Genomic DNA, 13,840 nt, shown 5'->3' with positions numbered 1-13,840 from the left:
TCCCATTGGAACGTGTTCTATTCCTTTTTATTTAGAAAAATATTGCATGAGTTCATACAATCACTAATCCACAACAATGCTGGAAAAAATAAATCTACTATCTGGATCTTGAATTGTATACCGCCTAATGTTAAACCCTTCTGCATAATCTTTACTCGATTCACGCTTCTTGAATCTTCCAGCTTCACCAATCTGCTCATGGTCTTCGTGTGCGAAAATCACCCATTAATCCCACTGATATCTTGAGCGATGAACTTTCCAAAGATTTGAGAAGAATTCCACCTTATCTGTAGCCTTCCATAAAATCACTACCAAGGTAATATAGAGAGAAGAACCTCCTTATTTTCACTGGAATTTGTCAGCACCAATGACAACAACCTCAATCTTGCATGCTTCCTGAAAAACCTTACCAAACCTTTAAGAATGATTAGTTTCAAGACAATGGCTTCCTCAATAAAATAAAAATCTCTTGTTATCAATATCTAAAATCAAAACTAGACGTTGAAGATGAAAGAATTTAGTTTGCAAGCATTTTTAACTTTAAAAGATGAGAGGGTGTTGATTTCACAAAATCACAATGTAGATTATGAAATTCCACAAAGTTGTTTTTTTGTGTGTGTGGAAATGAGATGAAAACATGATTTTATATGTGTTTGAGATTAAACACAAAAATGGATGGAAAAAGTTAGTTAGATTTGAGTCAAGTGCATTTCATGATTTGAGTCAAATGAGCAAGTAGTGTGAAACAAGATCTCATAAAGAAAAGTGAGCCATTTTCCTATGATTTGAGTCAAGTTAAAGTTGTGATTCGAGTCACACTGTTTGATGATTCGAGTCATGGGTTGAACCTGATTAGAATCAAACAAGGTAGTAGCTGACATGAGGTATGTGATTCGAGTCATGTACAACTTGTGATTCGAGTCACATAGTTGCATGATTTGAATCATGTGTAAACTATGATTCGAATCACATATATAAAAAAATTCCTTTTCTCCTCTGTTTGGTTTGATTCAAGTCATGGATTGTGAGTGACTCGAGTCACACACAAGAAATCTTAAATTTTCAAGTTTTTAAAAATAGTTTGAGATTCCACTTCCCGCATGACTTGAATTGATATCACATATGGTTCTTGTTTTATTGACTTAGGAAATTGACTTAAACCTTCATAATCAAATCTTAAACATAACAATTGATTTATGCATGATTAAAAATGAATTGATTCAGAGATGTGCAATTATAATGGAGACTCAATAAACAGTAATAAATAAAACAAGAAAGTGAAAAGACAAGTAATAGAACAACCATATTGGGGTTCTCCCCATGAATGTGTTAGGAACATGCAACTTCATATTAGCCTACACACAAATCAAATGAAAATTCCTTCTATTGATGTGGATACTCAACTGCAACATTCAAGATCCTCAATGATCTTGATCAAATAATCTTGATATGCACAATAACTTGCTCCAAGCTCCATTTTTTGCAGTATCCTTTCCTTAGATCTGACAAAGACTTGTCTGGCCGATTGCCATTATCTTAGAATAATTGGATGACTCCCAACTTTGTTTTGCGACAATCTTCACATGGTTTCACCAAAGTCTTCAATGAAGTATAGAGAAACTCTTCTTTCTTGATGAATAACACACAACCAAAATTCATGCTTAAGAAATGATTCTTCCACCTGATACATAATACATAACTTAAAAGAAAAAAAATTAGATTCCCTAATGCAGTTTTAGTATATCTCTCACACTCAATCTTTAGATTTAGAGACCCAAAACAATGGTTCTTGACAAAGGTTGAAGATGGTGAATAATATCTAAATAATTTCAAACACCAATTGATTCTCACAAGATCCACATTCTAGGAGGTTAATCACAAGGTATCAACAAGGAGATAAATGTTGGTGAATGAAGAACACACACTTTGATTCTATCATGGTTCTTGGCAAAAATGGGGTATATTTTAGTTAGTCATCCCTGAACCTTCGGAGATTGATCAATTCTATCTGTGATTGGTCAACTTTCGTCTCTTGATTTTTTGTTCTACCAGGTGTTACAAGAGATTTTTTGTGTTATCACACATTCGTCATGAGTAGTTTTTGGTTTTTGGACACACTCTCTATATATCATAGACAAGAAAAAGAGACAAGAGCTTTGGTGCTAGAGGATAAACACACCATGAAAACTAAGGAAAAAAAATGAGATTTCATCAAATCATAAAATAATTATTCGAATCAAAGAAACAACAAATTGAATCAAAGGTTAGAAACCGAGGGAATGAAAACATGATTTGAATCAAGTATGCTCCATGATTTGAGTCAAGGAGAGTTGTGATTCGAATCACACTCATATGAGTCGAATCTAGAAAGGTAGTGATAGTTCCTAACTTTCAAATGAGTTCATGATTCAAGTCACAATATGAATGATTCGAATCAAGCATCTCCGTAACATTGATTCAAACATTCTAACTTATGATTTGAGTCAAACTTAACACATTGATATAAATCATATTGTTAGGCTAAAAAATGAGACAATTTCATGGATACAACTACTAAAACATTGAATGGAAAGGTTCTCAAAGATACAATCCTAATTATAACTTTAGCAAACAAATACAAATGAATTCACACAAATTACAAGTATGCATGCATATATGCATAATTGATAAATTACAAATAATACATCAAATAAATATACACACAAATTGATAAATTATCAAAATTAAAATGATACCAACGATGTTTTATAATCTTTTATGAATTTATCCTATGATGTCTCATAAATAGATTTGAATCAAATTAAATTTCCTACATAATCTTCATAACAAAAATTTCAATAAATATTTTTGTATAACTGAGTTGTGAGTTATTTTTGCAAGGAGAGGATAATCAATTTTATAAATTTCACTTTTATTAATTTTATGTACTCACAGTTCTTCCACAAATCCTGACAAAACATTTTCCCATAAGTTCCTAATAATAACAACTTATCAATTATATTTCCATGGTAGTAATCACAATGAAAATGGTATGATTTACACACTTTCATAAAAAAAAATTCTTTGGTATATATCTTAATTAACATATTCTTTTGGTCTTAGGCTTCTTAGGCACAGGTGAATAAAAAATGATATGATTTACACACTTTCATAAAAAAAAACCTTTGATATATATCTTAATTAACATATTCTTTTGGTCTTCTTAGGCACAAGTGAATAAAGAATGATTCAGACTCTGATTATTAGGAGTCTCAAAAACGTTGGAAATGTTAATTGGTCAAATATTTAAGATTTAAGATACTTTGACAACACATATAATTTTAATAGTATATATTTATTTAAAAATAATAAAGATATAAATTGTCTCTCTTATAAACTCAATAATTTTTTAATTTTTAATCGAAGTAGAACTTTAATACTTTTAAACTTCAAATCTAACCATTTTATTTTAATAATTTAGAATAATAATCACTTTTCCCATGTATTAATCTTCAATATACACATTAATCCAAGAACAGATTAATACTAGCATCGGAATCTACGCTATACGCATCCAAGATCAAGTTCTCCAACATACCTTTAAATTTTTGATATATTCCATTTTATTATTAAAAAATAGTAAAATTAAAGGTAAAGTTTACAATGATTAATTTTTCATCATTCTTCGAATCTTTGCAAGGATCAGATTAATGTGACTACGTGAGGACCCATATGCTTCCTTATTATTTAACTGGTCAAAGTTATTTCAAATACTGCTTTCTCAATTATCGTTACTATTTTTCGTTTAAAAACTTTACAATAATAAATTGTACTCTATGAGTACCATCAGAAACTTAATACAGTTCAAGAAAGTTAACAGAAAAATATGAATTATCTGGATTAATTCTAATTTTATGTTAGACTCTATCTTTCAATTATTAATTATTTCCATTATATATATATATATATATATATATATATATATATATATATATATATATATATATATATATATATATATATATATATATATATATATATATATATATATATATATATATATATATATATATAATTTCCAAAATTTCATCTGATTTAGTAGAGTTGTTCACTATTTTTTTATTGTGCAACTTATAGCATGATACAAGTTACATTTATATATGTGTGCTATGGTAAAGAGACTCTAGCTACCTTTCATTCATATCGATAAGAATAAAATGGTGTGGATAAAGTAAATCTTTCATATCAAATCCCAAAATAAAGAGGAATATAGAAAGCAAAAATAGAAAATTTATGTAGATTAGAATTTATTCTTTTAAAGTAGACAGTATTTCATTAAGTGAAAAATCAAATAAAATTACAAACATTAAGAACATGTGACATGATATATCCATTTATAGTCTAGCAAGATCTTTAATAGTAAAAAATATATATAGACATCAAAGACATTAAAGATAATTTGATCACAAGTTAAGAAAACACAACCAAACAAAAAAAAAATCATGTATCATCCATCCATCTACTCTCTTAAAAACATTATTAGTCGGAATAAAAACATATCTATATTTTTTTTAAAATTTAATTAAGGATGATTTATTTTACTTGTATTTGTGCATTTTGATTAATTTTGATTTCAAGATTGTCCACTTTAATTTAATGTTCAAAAATTAATTGATGACTAGAAATAATGTCGCACAAAGACATAAACCTGTTGAGACTTTTTTTTATCAAACATCAAGAGTGCAAACTTAAACCTTTGTAAATAGCTAGATCTAATATACGAACAAACTACAACCTGTGAAAAATCCATGACGGCTTTGGGGTGGGCGAAATGTTTCTAACATCAATAGTGTGAGAGCAAATACTGAGTGGAGAGATACACATATCATTGTTAAGTTTGAGGTTCTGAGAACAACTTTAACAAACTTTCCATCTTTTAGTGGTGGAAGCTCCGGTGGCGACCGCATCAGAAGAGAGATAGAGGTTGTTTGGCAATGGTTTGCGGTGGAAAGAGAAGGTATCTGAGGAGTGAGTTAGGTCCGATAGAAACACGAGACTGTGGTTGAATGAACAAGATACCGCATTTCATAGAGAAAGAGATGACCATCATATAAATGGGATATGAAAGTCACCATAAAGGTGGGAGACGACCACCATCAAATCCTAAAACTTCGGGGGATCATTTTCTAAAGAGAAAAGAGTGTTGGAAATCCCTCCAAAACCTATGGATAATTTCAATCAATCTTGACGAACAAGATTGTTATTACCCACACAATAGCCATGAAAAGAGAAGAACAATGGAGAAAGAAAATAAAGAACGATGAAGGAGAAGAGTATTAAGAATTCTGCAGAGTTTCTCTCTGCCCACAATTTCGATGTGCTTGCTTCGACCACGTGATGCATAAATTCTTCGCGAAATTGATAGTTGACATGCAGTCGATCTTCATGGTAATTGCTCCATGACTATTCACTGTTATCTCTTCGACCAGATTCATCATCCATGTTGTTTGACATGCACAAAGAGAAGCAGTAGCGTATTCTGCTTCGCACGATGATAATGCCATTACTAACTCTTTTCTCAAACTCCAAGCAACTGGTGCACCACCTAGCATAAACACATTGATGGATTATAAAGAGAGATTTATAATCTTTCTTCTTAAATTCTTTATGTGCAGCCTTTTCTTGATCTGTCGCGGCTTCTGCAAGCGTTACTACTCCTTCCTTCACAATATCCCAAAGATCTTGATAACAGAACACAACCTTTATCTACTTGCACCAATTCTCATAATTGTTGTTCTTGAGAATCATAAGATTTGCTGGAAAATCCCTGTTTGGGTGATTCGTTCCCATGGAGATTTTCTTCCCACGAATCGTTTCAATCGAAGCTCTTGATACCAGATGTTGGAAATCCCCCTAAAACCTATGGAGAGTTTCAATCAATATTGATGAACAAGATTGTTATTATCCACACAACAACAATGAAAAGAGAAGAACAATGGAAAAAGAAAGTAAAGAACAATGAAGGTGAAGAGTAATAAGAATTCTGTAGAGTTTCTCTTTGTCCACAAACTGTGGAAAACTTCTGATTCACTTTGCAACTGCAAAATACTGTGAATACAATGTTATGAATGCTCTATTCACCTCATTACAAAAAATAAGGATTACTCCCTCTATTTATAGATTTAGGTTAACTTGGACCCCAAGGCAAAGTCCAAAACTATAAAAGCTCAAAATAGCTAACACTACTAAAGGCTTAAGTCGAAATCATGTGTGAAACAACATGCTTCGACACTTTGACACTAATACAACTCAAGACACTAGGTGGTTCGACACTTGCTTGTTCTGTTGAGCAACCTGCTTCGACACAAAGAATTACAATTCAACAAAGAGAACATAAATGAGATATGTTAATAATCAAATATATTAAAAAAAAAAAGAAGAAGTAAAAGTTGTTTATAATAAGGGTTATGGGTTAAGAATTCAAAATAAAAATATATATATATTATATTCAATTTATTGAATACACATAATATTCTTTAAAAAAATTAATTTTCTTTGTTTTCAATGCATTGAATACCAACATATTTAGAAAAAATATGTCTTTTTAATCTCTTAAATAATATTTAACTTACCATATTAATCTTTTAATTAGTGTCCGAGAGTACTCCTTAATATTTTTCTTATAATAATATTCAGAGGATGTAGTCTCTATAATGATATTTAGTTTAAAATTACGTGTACCATTGCATTAAGAATCACATTAAATAATTGTAACTATATTTGTCCAACTTTTATTAAATGCAACTTTTTTTTTAAATTATAAGTGTATTTCAAATGTGTATTTTCAGTATCTCCTAATTCGTATTTATCCTATAACAATTGTAATATGCATCACACTAACCGCAAACACAACACTTGCATATTTTTGAGAATGATTTGAGAATTGATATACATATATAGAGAGAGAGGGGTAAGGTAAGTATAGAGAGGTGAAAAACATGATAGAAAAGTAGGCAGTGAAAGTTAATAATTAATGTGATACAGAAAATGTTTTGTGGGATGGAAGAAAAAACAAAAGTGGGATGAGTTATTTATAAATGAAGTGGGAACAGAAAAGAGTGTGGATTAGAACAGTATATATCAGTTGTGTTTCCTTTATTTGGCAACACAAAAGGTTTTTAAAAATGGATTGTTGGAAATTAGATGAGATTAATAGAAAAGTTGATCGCAGGAAGAGAGAGAGAGGCAATAATGCTATCAAAGATAGGAGACACAGACTTGCTTTTTGGGTACTTGGGGAATAAAATGCTGTCTCTCTACGAGGATTGGCGTGGAGAGAGAAGAGAGAGAGAGACACTTTCTGTGTTTTTGTTAATTAGATCTATCATTTAGGTGCAATTATAATAATTCAGATTAATTTTTTGAATTATGAGATAATCACAATGACAAAATTCTCTTTCCATTTTTCACCTTTAGTACATTTTCTTTGAAATTCTGATGGGTTTGTCTGCCTATTCAAAGAATCATGTGTAAGGAGTCAAGCTTTATCATTCCAACTTATAATTTTGAATTGTAAGATATAATTGATCAATAAAAAACAATACAGATAGATTAATCATTTTTATTATAGTTTCGAATTCAAAATTCTCTTTTGTCTAAACAAGGAATATTTAAAAAAAAAATATAGATGAACGAAGCAGTTCAATTAATTCGTATTAATTGAGTTAAATGAGTATAAAGTAGTTTTTAAGTAGTAACTGCATTTATCTATATTTATTATTAATGTAAATAAATTCACTAATTCTTTTTATAAAAAAAATAAAAAATTAAAATTGGATTAGACATAAAAGAATATATTATTACATCATGCATATTTAGATTGGTATGCAAGACCTTTTGAAAAAAAAAAGTTGGTATGAAATGATTTCTTGTTTTTATAGCAATAAACTTAATTTAAAGAGAGAGAATGAGAATAATGAAGTGGAAATAAAAAGCTAACAAAAAGCTGCTTCTTTAAACTATAACCAAAAGAGAATTAATCAAAAGCAAAAGTTAAAATAAATAAATAAAAAAACAAAAAATAATTATCAGAAAAGATGTATAAAGAAGAGGTGAGTCCTAGTCTTGAATATATTTCAAAACCTTAACACTTTCTTTTTCATTCTCTTTCTCTCATCTTCCAAACCATTTTCTTTCCTCCATTAACAAGAGGAAAAATCTTCATCTTTGTAAGGTGGTGGTGGTGGTGGTGGAGAGAGGAAAAAAAGCCATAAGAGTGAACACAAAAAACAAGTGTGGTAGTGAAGAAAATCTCAAGTTTCGGGGTGGAGAGGGGGGGTGTAATTAGCAAAGTAATGCGCTCAGGAGCTTATACATTGCAAGAGACACTAACAGCCGAGGCTGCTTCAATCTTGAAGCACTCTTTAGGCTTAGCACGTAGAAGAGGCCATGCACAAATCACACCTCTTCATGTTGCTGCTACATTGTTGAGTTTATCTTCTTCTTCCTTAAGAACCGCATGTCTCAAATCACAGCAACAGAATAACCATCCTCTACAATGTAGAGCTCTTGAACTTTGTTTCAATGTTGCTCTTAACAGACTTCCGACTATAACTACTACTACTCACTCTTCTCCTTTGCTTCAGCCTCATCAACATGTTCCTTCTCTCTCTAATGCTCTTATTGCTGCTCTTAAACGAGCTCAAGCTCATCAAAGAAGGGGGTGTATTGAGCAAAATCAGCAGCAGCCTCTTTTGAGTGTCAAGGTTGAGCTTGATCAGCTTATTCTTTCTATTCTTGATGACCCTTCTGTTAGTAGGGTTATGAGAGAAGCTGGTTTTCAAAGTGTTTCTGTTAAAAACAACTTAACACAAAAAAGCTCTTCAAATTCTAACCTTTCTGTGTTTCATTCTTCTTCACCTTCTCTTACTCATAATAACCATTTCTTGAGTTCTTATGGTTATGGTTATGGTCATGGTCATGGTTATGGATCAGTTCTTTTTTCTCCTCAGAAGAAACCACAAGTGTTTAATAATAATAATAATCCTAGAGATGATGTTAATGTTAACCTTGTTTTTGATGTTCTTTTGAGGAAGAAGAAGAGAAACACTGTGATAATCGGCGATACCGTTGCGTTAACCGAAGGACTAGTTGGTGAGTTGATGGAGAGATTTGAGAGAGGTGAAGTTCCTGATGAGATGAAAAAAGCTCAGTTTGTGAAGTTTAATAATCTTGCTTCGGTTTCTCGTTTGAAAAGGGAGGAAGCTGAGATGAATGTTGTAAGAGTGTTGAAAAGGAAGGTTAGTGAATGTGTTGCATGTGGTGGTGGTGGAGGTGTTTTTTATGTTGGAGATTTGAAGTGGATAGTTGAATGTGATGATAATGATGATGTTGATGATGATGATGATGATGATGAGAATTTAAGCGATTATATTGTGGATGAAATAGGAAAGTTGTTTGGTGAAAATGGAAACAACAAGATTTGGCTTATTGCAACCGCTAGTTATCAAACATACATGAGATGTCAAATGAGGATACCAAATCTTGAGAACCAATGGTGTCTTCAAGCTGTTCCTGTTCCATCTGGTGGACTTGGTTTGAGTCTTCATTCATCAAGGTAAATAATTAATCAGTTAATCTGTTATTAGCTTAATTAATCATGTTTTACTTGGTTAATTTGTTTTGCAATTTGTTGGTAAGTATGTACGGTTTATGGCAGAAGACACTGTAAAAAAGCATGGTTGGTTGGTAAGGTAAGGTAGACGTGAAGCAGTGCCTTTCTGCTTCACTTTGTTTTGTCAGTTTGTAAACAAAACCTCTTTAGACATTACGGATTCACATGATGTTTTGTACAAGGTACTATGCTTTATGAAAAGCAAAACCATAAAGTAGAAACATATACATGCAAATATTGTTATGTTTCCAATGTTTCATTCTCTTGAATATGACTTATAGTAAACTTTTAGAAGGTATTAAGTTTAATAATGTGATAATTTAGTTATAAGTAGGTTTTAAATAATGGTTGAGGTCGCCGTCGCATAAGGACTTCCGCGGTTTCGGTCGTTACAGGTGTTTGCAATCCTGGTTGCGGATACTTTTTGATAGAGTTTTGTCGCGATTGTTTTCGTAGTAACAGACCGACTTTTAGAGCCTTGGTTATAAGAATTGGCATGACTAAAAAAATGATATAAGAATTGATAACTTTCTCTTGAGCTTCAATTAAAAGCGTGTCTGATGAATGACATATATATATATATATATCAGTACTTACAATATATGAGTGTAAGAGACATATGTGATTATAAAGGTATAAGTGTCGTTGAACTTCAATTAAAAGCGTGTCTGATGAATGACATATATCAGTACTTACAACATATGAGAGTGTCTGAGAGAGACATATGTGATTATAAAGGTATAAGTGTCGTGTTTGGCGTCTGTGTTAATGTTTAGTTTCTTGTGATGCGGATATGTTTGAAACTCGATATTGTGTATTTGTTTAATATTGGATGCTAATTGGAGTTTGTTACTCAATTTTGCAGTGTGCATGATTCAAAGATGAGCATAACTCAAAACCCATCTCTTATGATGGAATCAAAGCTCTTTAGTAACAAGGAGGAACATGAAAAGCTTAATTGTTGTGAAGAATGTGCTTCAAGCTATGAAAAAGAAGCTCAATTGTTCAAACCACCTCAAAAGAATCTCTTACCTTCATGGCTTCAGTCTCATAGCACAGAATCTCATCATAAGGTACCAAAATTTCAACTTTTTTTCTTCTCATTTTGCACAATTGAAGAAAAAGTGGCTAATGAACAATTCAATTATTTTTCAGGATGAGTTAACTCATTTGAAGAAAAAGTGGAACAATTTGTGCCAATGTCTCCACCAGAACAAGCAACCTCAAAACCATTGGAGCAACCCTTATAGTTCAAATGCAAAGATCTATCCTTATAATTCATCATACCCTTATTGGCCAAACCAAGGTAGCACTATCTTGCCAGATTCATCAAGTTCAATATCTTTTGCTGATTCTGTAACCAAACCAGCTTATAGCTCAAACATTATACCTCGGTTCCGGCGCCAACAACAATCATCCACCATTGAGTTCAACTTCAGTGATGAAAAAGCACAGAAAAACCAAATGGCAACAACAAGCTTGGATTCTCTTAAGGGTATTATGGAAGAAACTAAAGAAGTAAAGACAACTCTTGCTCTTGGAAACTCAACATTCAATGATTCGGAGCTTAAAAAAGTCGAAAATTTACAAATAGATCATATTTGTAAAGTGTTGCAGGAGAATGTTCCATGGCAATATGAAACAGTTAGTTCAATAGCAGAAGCTTTGGTTGATTCGAAATCGACGAAGGAATGTGCTACTTGGTTGTTTTTGCAGGGGAATGATTCTATTGGGAAGAAAAGGTTGGCACTTGCAATTGCAGAATCTGTTTGTGGATCAGTTGATATGTTATTTCAATTGGATATGTTGAAAAGAGAGAATTCGGAGACACCCTTTTCTGAAATAGTTGTTGGGCTAATGAGAAGCCATGAAAAGTTTGTTCTTTTGGTTGAAAATGCTGATTTTGCTGATACCCTTTTGAGGAAATTGGTTGAGGATGAATTTGGGATTGGAAAGTTTGGAACTTTAGGCCAAAAGATATTCATATTGACCAATGGATGCAATGTGGTTAGTGAAGATCAGAAGAAGGATTCAGTGATGAAGTTGGTTTTGCAGATTAGTGAGAGTGAAAAAAAACCGACTTTGGAGTTATCATCGTCTTCGTCATCATCGCCTTGTTTGAGTTTTAAAAGAAGGGCTGAACTTGATTTGTTTAGCAAGAGTAAGAATCCAAGGATTGAAGAAAATGAAGGGAAAAAAAAGATAGAGTTTTCATTTTCAAGACAATCAAGTTTCAACAACACTCTTGACTTGAACATGATGGCTAATGAAGAAGATGATGATCATGATGATGATAATGATCACGAGGGACAAAATAGTCCAATTTCAAGTGATTTGACAAGAGAAACATTAGGAGAACATTTGATCTCAAATGGTTCGCTTGATTCAATTGAGAATTTGTTTGAGTTGAATCAAACTCCGGGTAAGAACAAGGAAACGACAGAGATGTTTATGTCAAAGATAAAAATGTCATTTAAGGAGGTTTATGGGAATGTAAAGTTTAGTGTACAAGATAAGGTGATAGAGGAAATTGGTGTTGGGTGTGAGGGTTTTACTAACAACATGTTTGAGAAATGGCTAAAAGAGATTTTTCAAACAAGTTTAGAAAGAGTTAATGGTGGGGGTAAAGATGGTATAGTTTTTACACTTTGTTGGGGTGGTAAAGAGGATAGAAAATGGGATAGAGGGTTTATGGGTTCATGTTTGCCTAAAAATATCCAAATTGTTAACTACTTAATGGATTGATCATATGACTAACTTTGGGTTAGTAGTGGGGGGTGACAAGATGTAAAATGGAAGTAATAGGTACTTTTGTGTAACTGCTAATTTTCATTATAGAATGTGTTTGTTTTCATGCTTTTCAATTCTGTTTTGTTAACCATTTCTTACCTTTCTTTTTTGTGCATTCTTTACAATCACGTGCACCATCTTTTTATGAGTAAAAATCGAAATCGGTATCTTAAAAGTGGAAAGAAGAAGCACGATAGGATGTGTTCAAGCTGAGTAATTCTCAAATTTCATGGTGTTTCAAGAAACTAATATGGTTGGTCTTGTGTTCTTGTGTTAAGTATATCTCATCCTGAATAGAGTCTATCTAGAAATGTGGTTGTAATCTCTGTTGAATGAAATGAAGATAGACAAAGAAGAAGTAGAACTAATGGTAAACAACAAATAATCAATTAACTTTGTAAGTAATTTCATAGCTCATAGAAGGAGCAAAACACACCGAAACCAAGTTTCACTTTTCAGAGATCAAGTACGCAAGAATAAGATTACTTTTAACATATTGCACAAGAACAAATGATCAAACAAGAGATGTTCTAACCAAGCCACTCAACATTGAAAAATCCAAAGAGATAACAAGTATGCTCAATGTAAGGTGTATAGACTTTGAACTAAGAGAGTGTTGAAGTGTAATTCAAGTTTAAGATTTTAGTGAGTTACTTGTGTTATAAGTAACTAGGTTGTTAAGTTAGTTAAGTTACTTGTCATACAAGTAACTAATCAACTAAGTTGGTTAAGTTATTTTACTCTCAGTAAGTGATTGTAAGTTCAATTAATAATGATAAATATCATTAATGAGTGTTTAGTGTGAATGTTCAATATACTAAACTTTCATTTCACTTTCTCCTTTTCTCTTCTATGTGTGCGTGTTAATATAATTTCAACCGTTGAGACATGTCAAACATGAAAATAATAAATTTAAGTTGAGAAATTATTGTAATTCAAATTATGCTCAATGTTTAGACACATGGAGATTTTTTTACATGATATGTGTTCAGGTTTTGTGGGGCACATTGAGCTGGAAATATGTAACCTTCAACATTCAATTTCCTTGTCTAAAGGTCAAATATATTGTTGTTAAACAAGCAATGAAGGAGGCCATATGAGTGAGGGCAGCAGCTACTTGACATGGTGTTATGTGATAGTTAAAATGGAATTCACTTAGAAAAATGATCAAGTAGACCATAAAAGAACAAAGATATCAAGCTGCATTTTGGGAGGCAAGTCATTGCAAAAGGAAAGATATGCTTGGAGGAGATATACAATGTTTACAATCTTGCTGATTTTTTTTTTTTTTGGCAAAGGCACTTTCTAGATCAATTAATTAAAACGTTATTTGGGGATTTTGCAAGTTATGTGTGTGAAAACTAAGAGAATGTGGATAATGTTAGAGAATGGATTTGC

General features: G+C 31.8%; 1 protein-coding gene across 1 annotated transcript; it reads left to right on the top strand.

The window, feature by feature from the left end:
- Window positions 1-8,136: 8,136 nt before the first annotated feature.
- Window positions 8,137-12,516, top strand: LOC127136842 (protein SMAX1-LIKE 4). Its single transcript, XM_051063360.1, has 3 exons — window positions 8,137-9,595; window positions 10,518-10,725; window positions 10,808-12,516. Exons 1-3 carry the CDS (start codon window positions 8,334-8,336, stop codon window positions 12,395-12,397), a joined length of 3,060 nt encoding a protein of 1,019 aa, XP_050919317.1. The 5' UTR covers window positions 8,137-8,333; the 3' UTR covers window positions 12,398-12,516.
- Window positions 12,517-13,840: the final 1,324 nt, after the last annotated feature.

The sequence above is a fragment of the Lathyrus oleraceus genome, chromosome 1, assembly GCF_024323335.1.
Source record: "Lathyrus oleraceus cultivar Zhongwan6 chromosome 1, CAAS_Psat_ZW6_1.0, whole genome shotgun sequence".
Lineage (NCBI taxonomy): Eukaryota > Viridiplantae > Streptophyta > Magnoliopsida > Fabales > Fabaceae > Lathyrus > Lathyrus oleraceus.
This window is presented reverse-complemented; position numbering and strand designations above follow the sequence as displayed.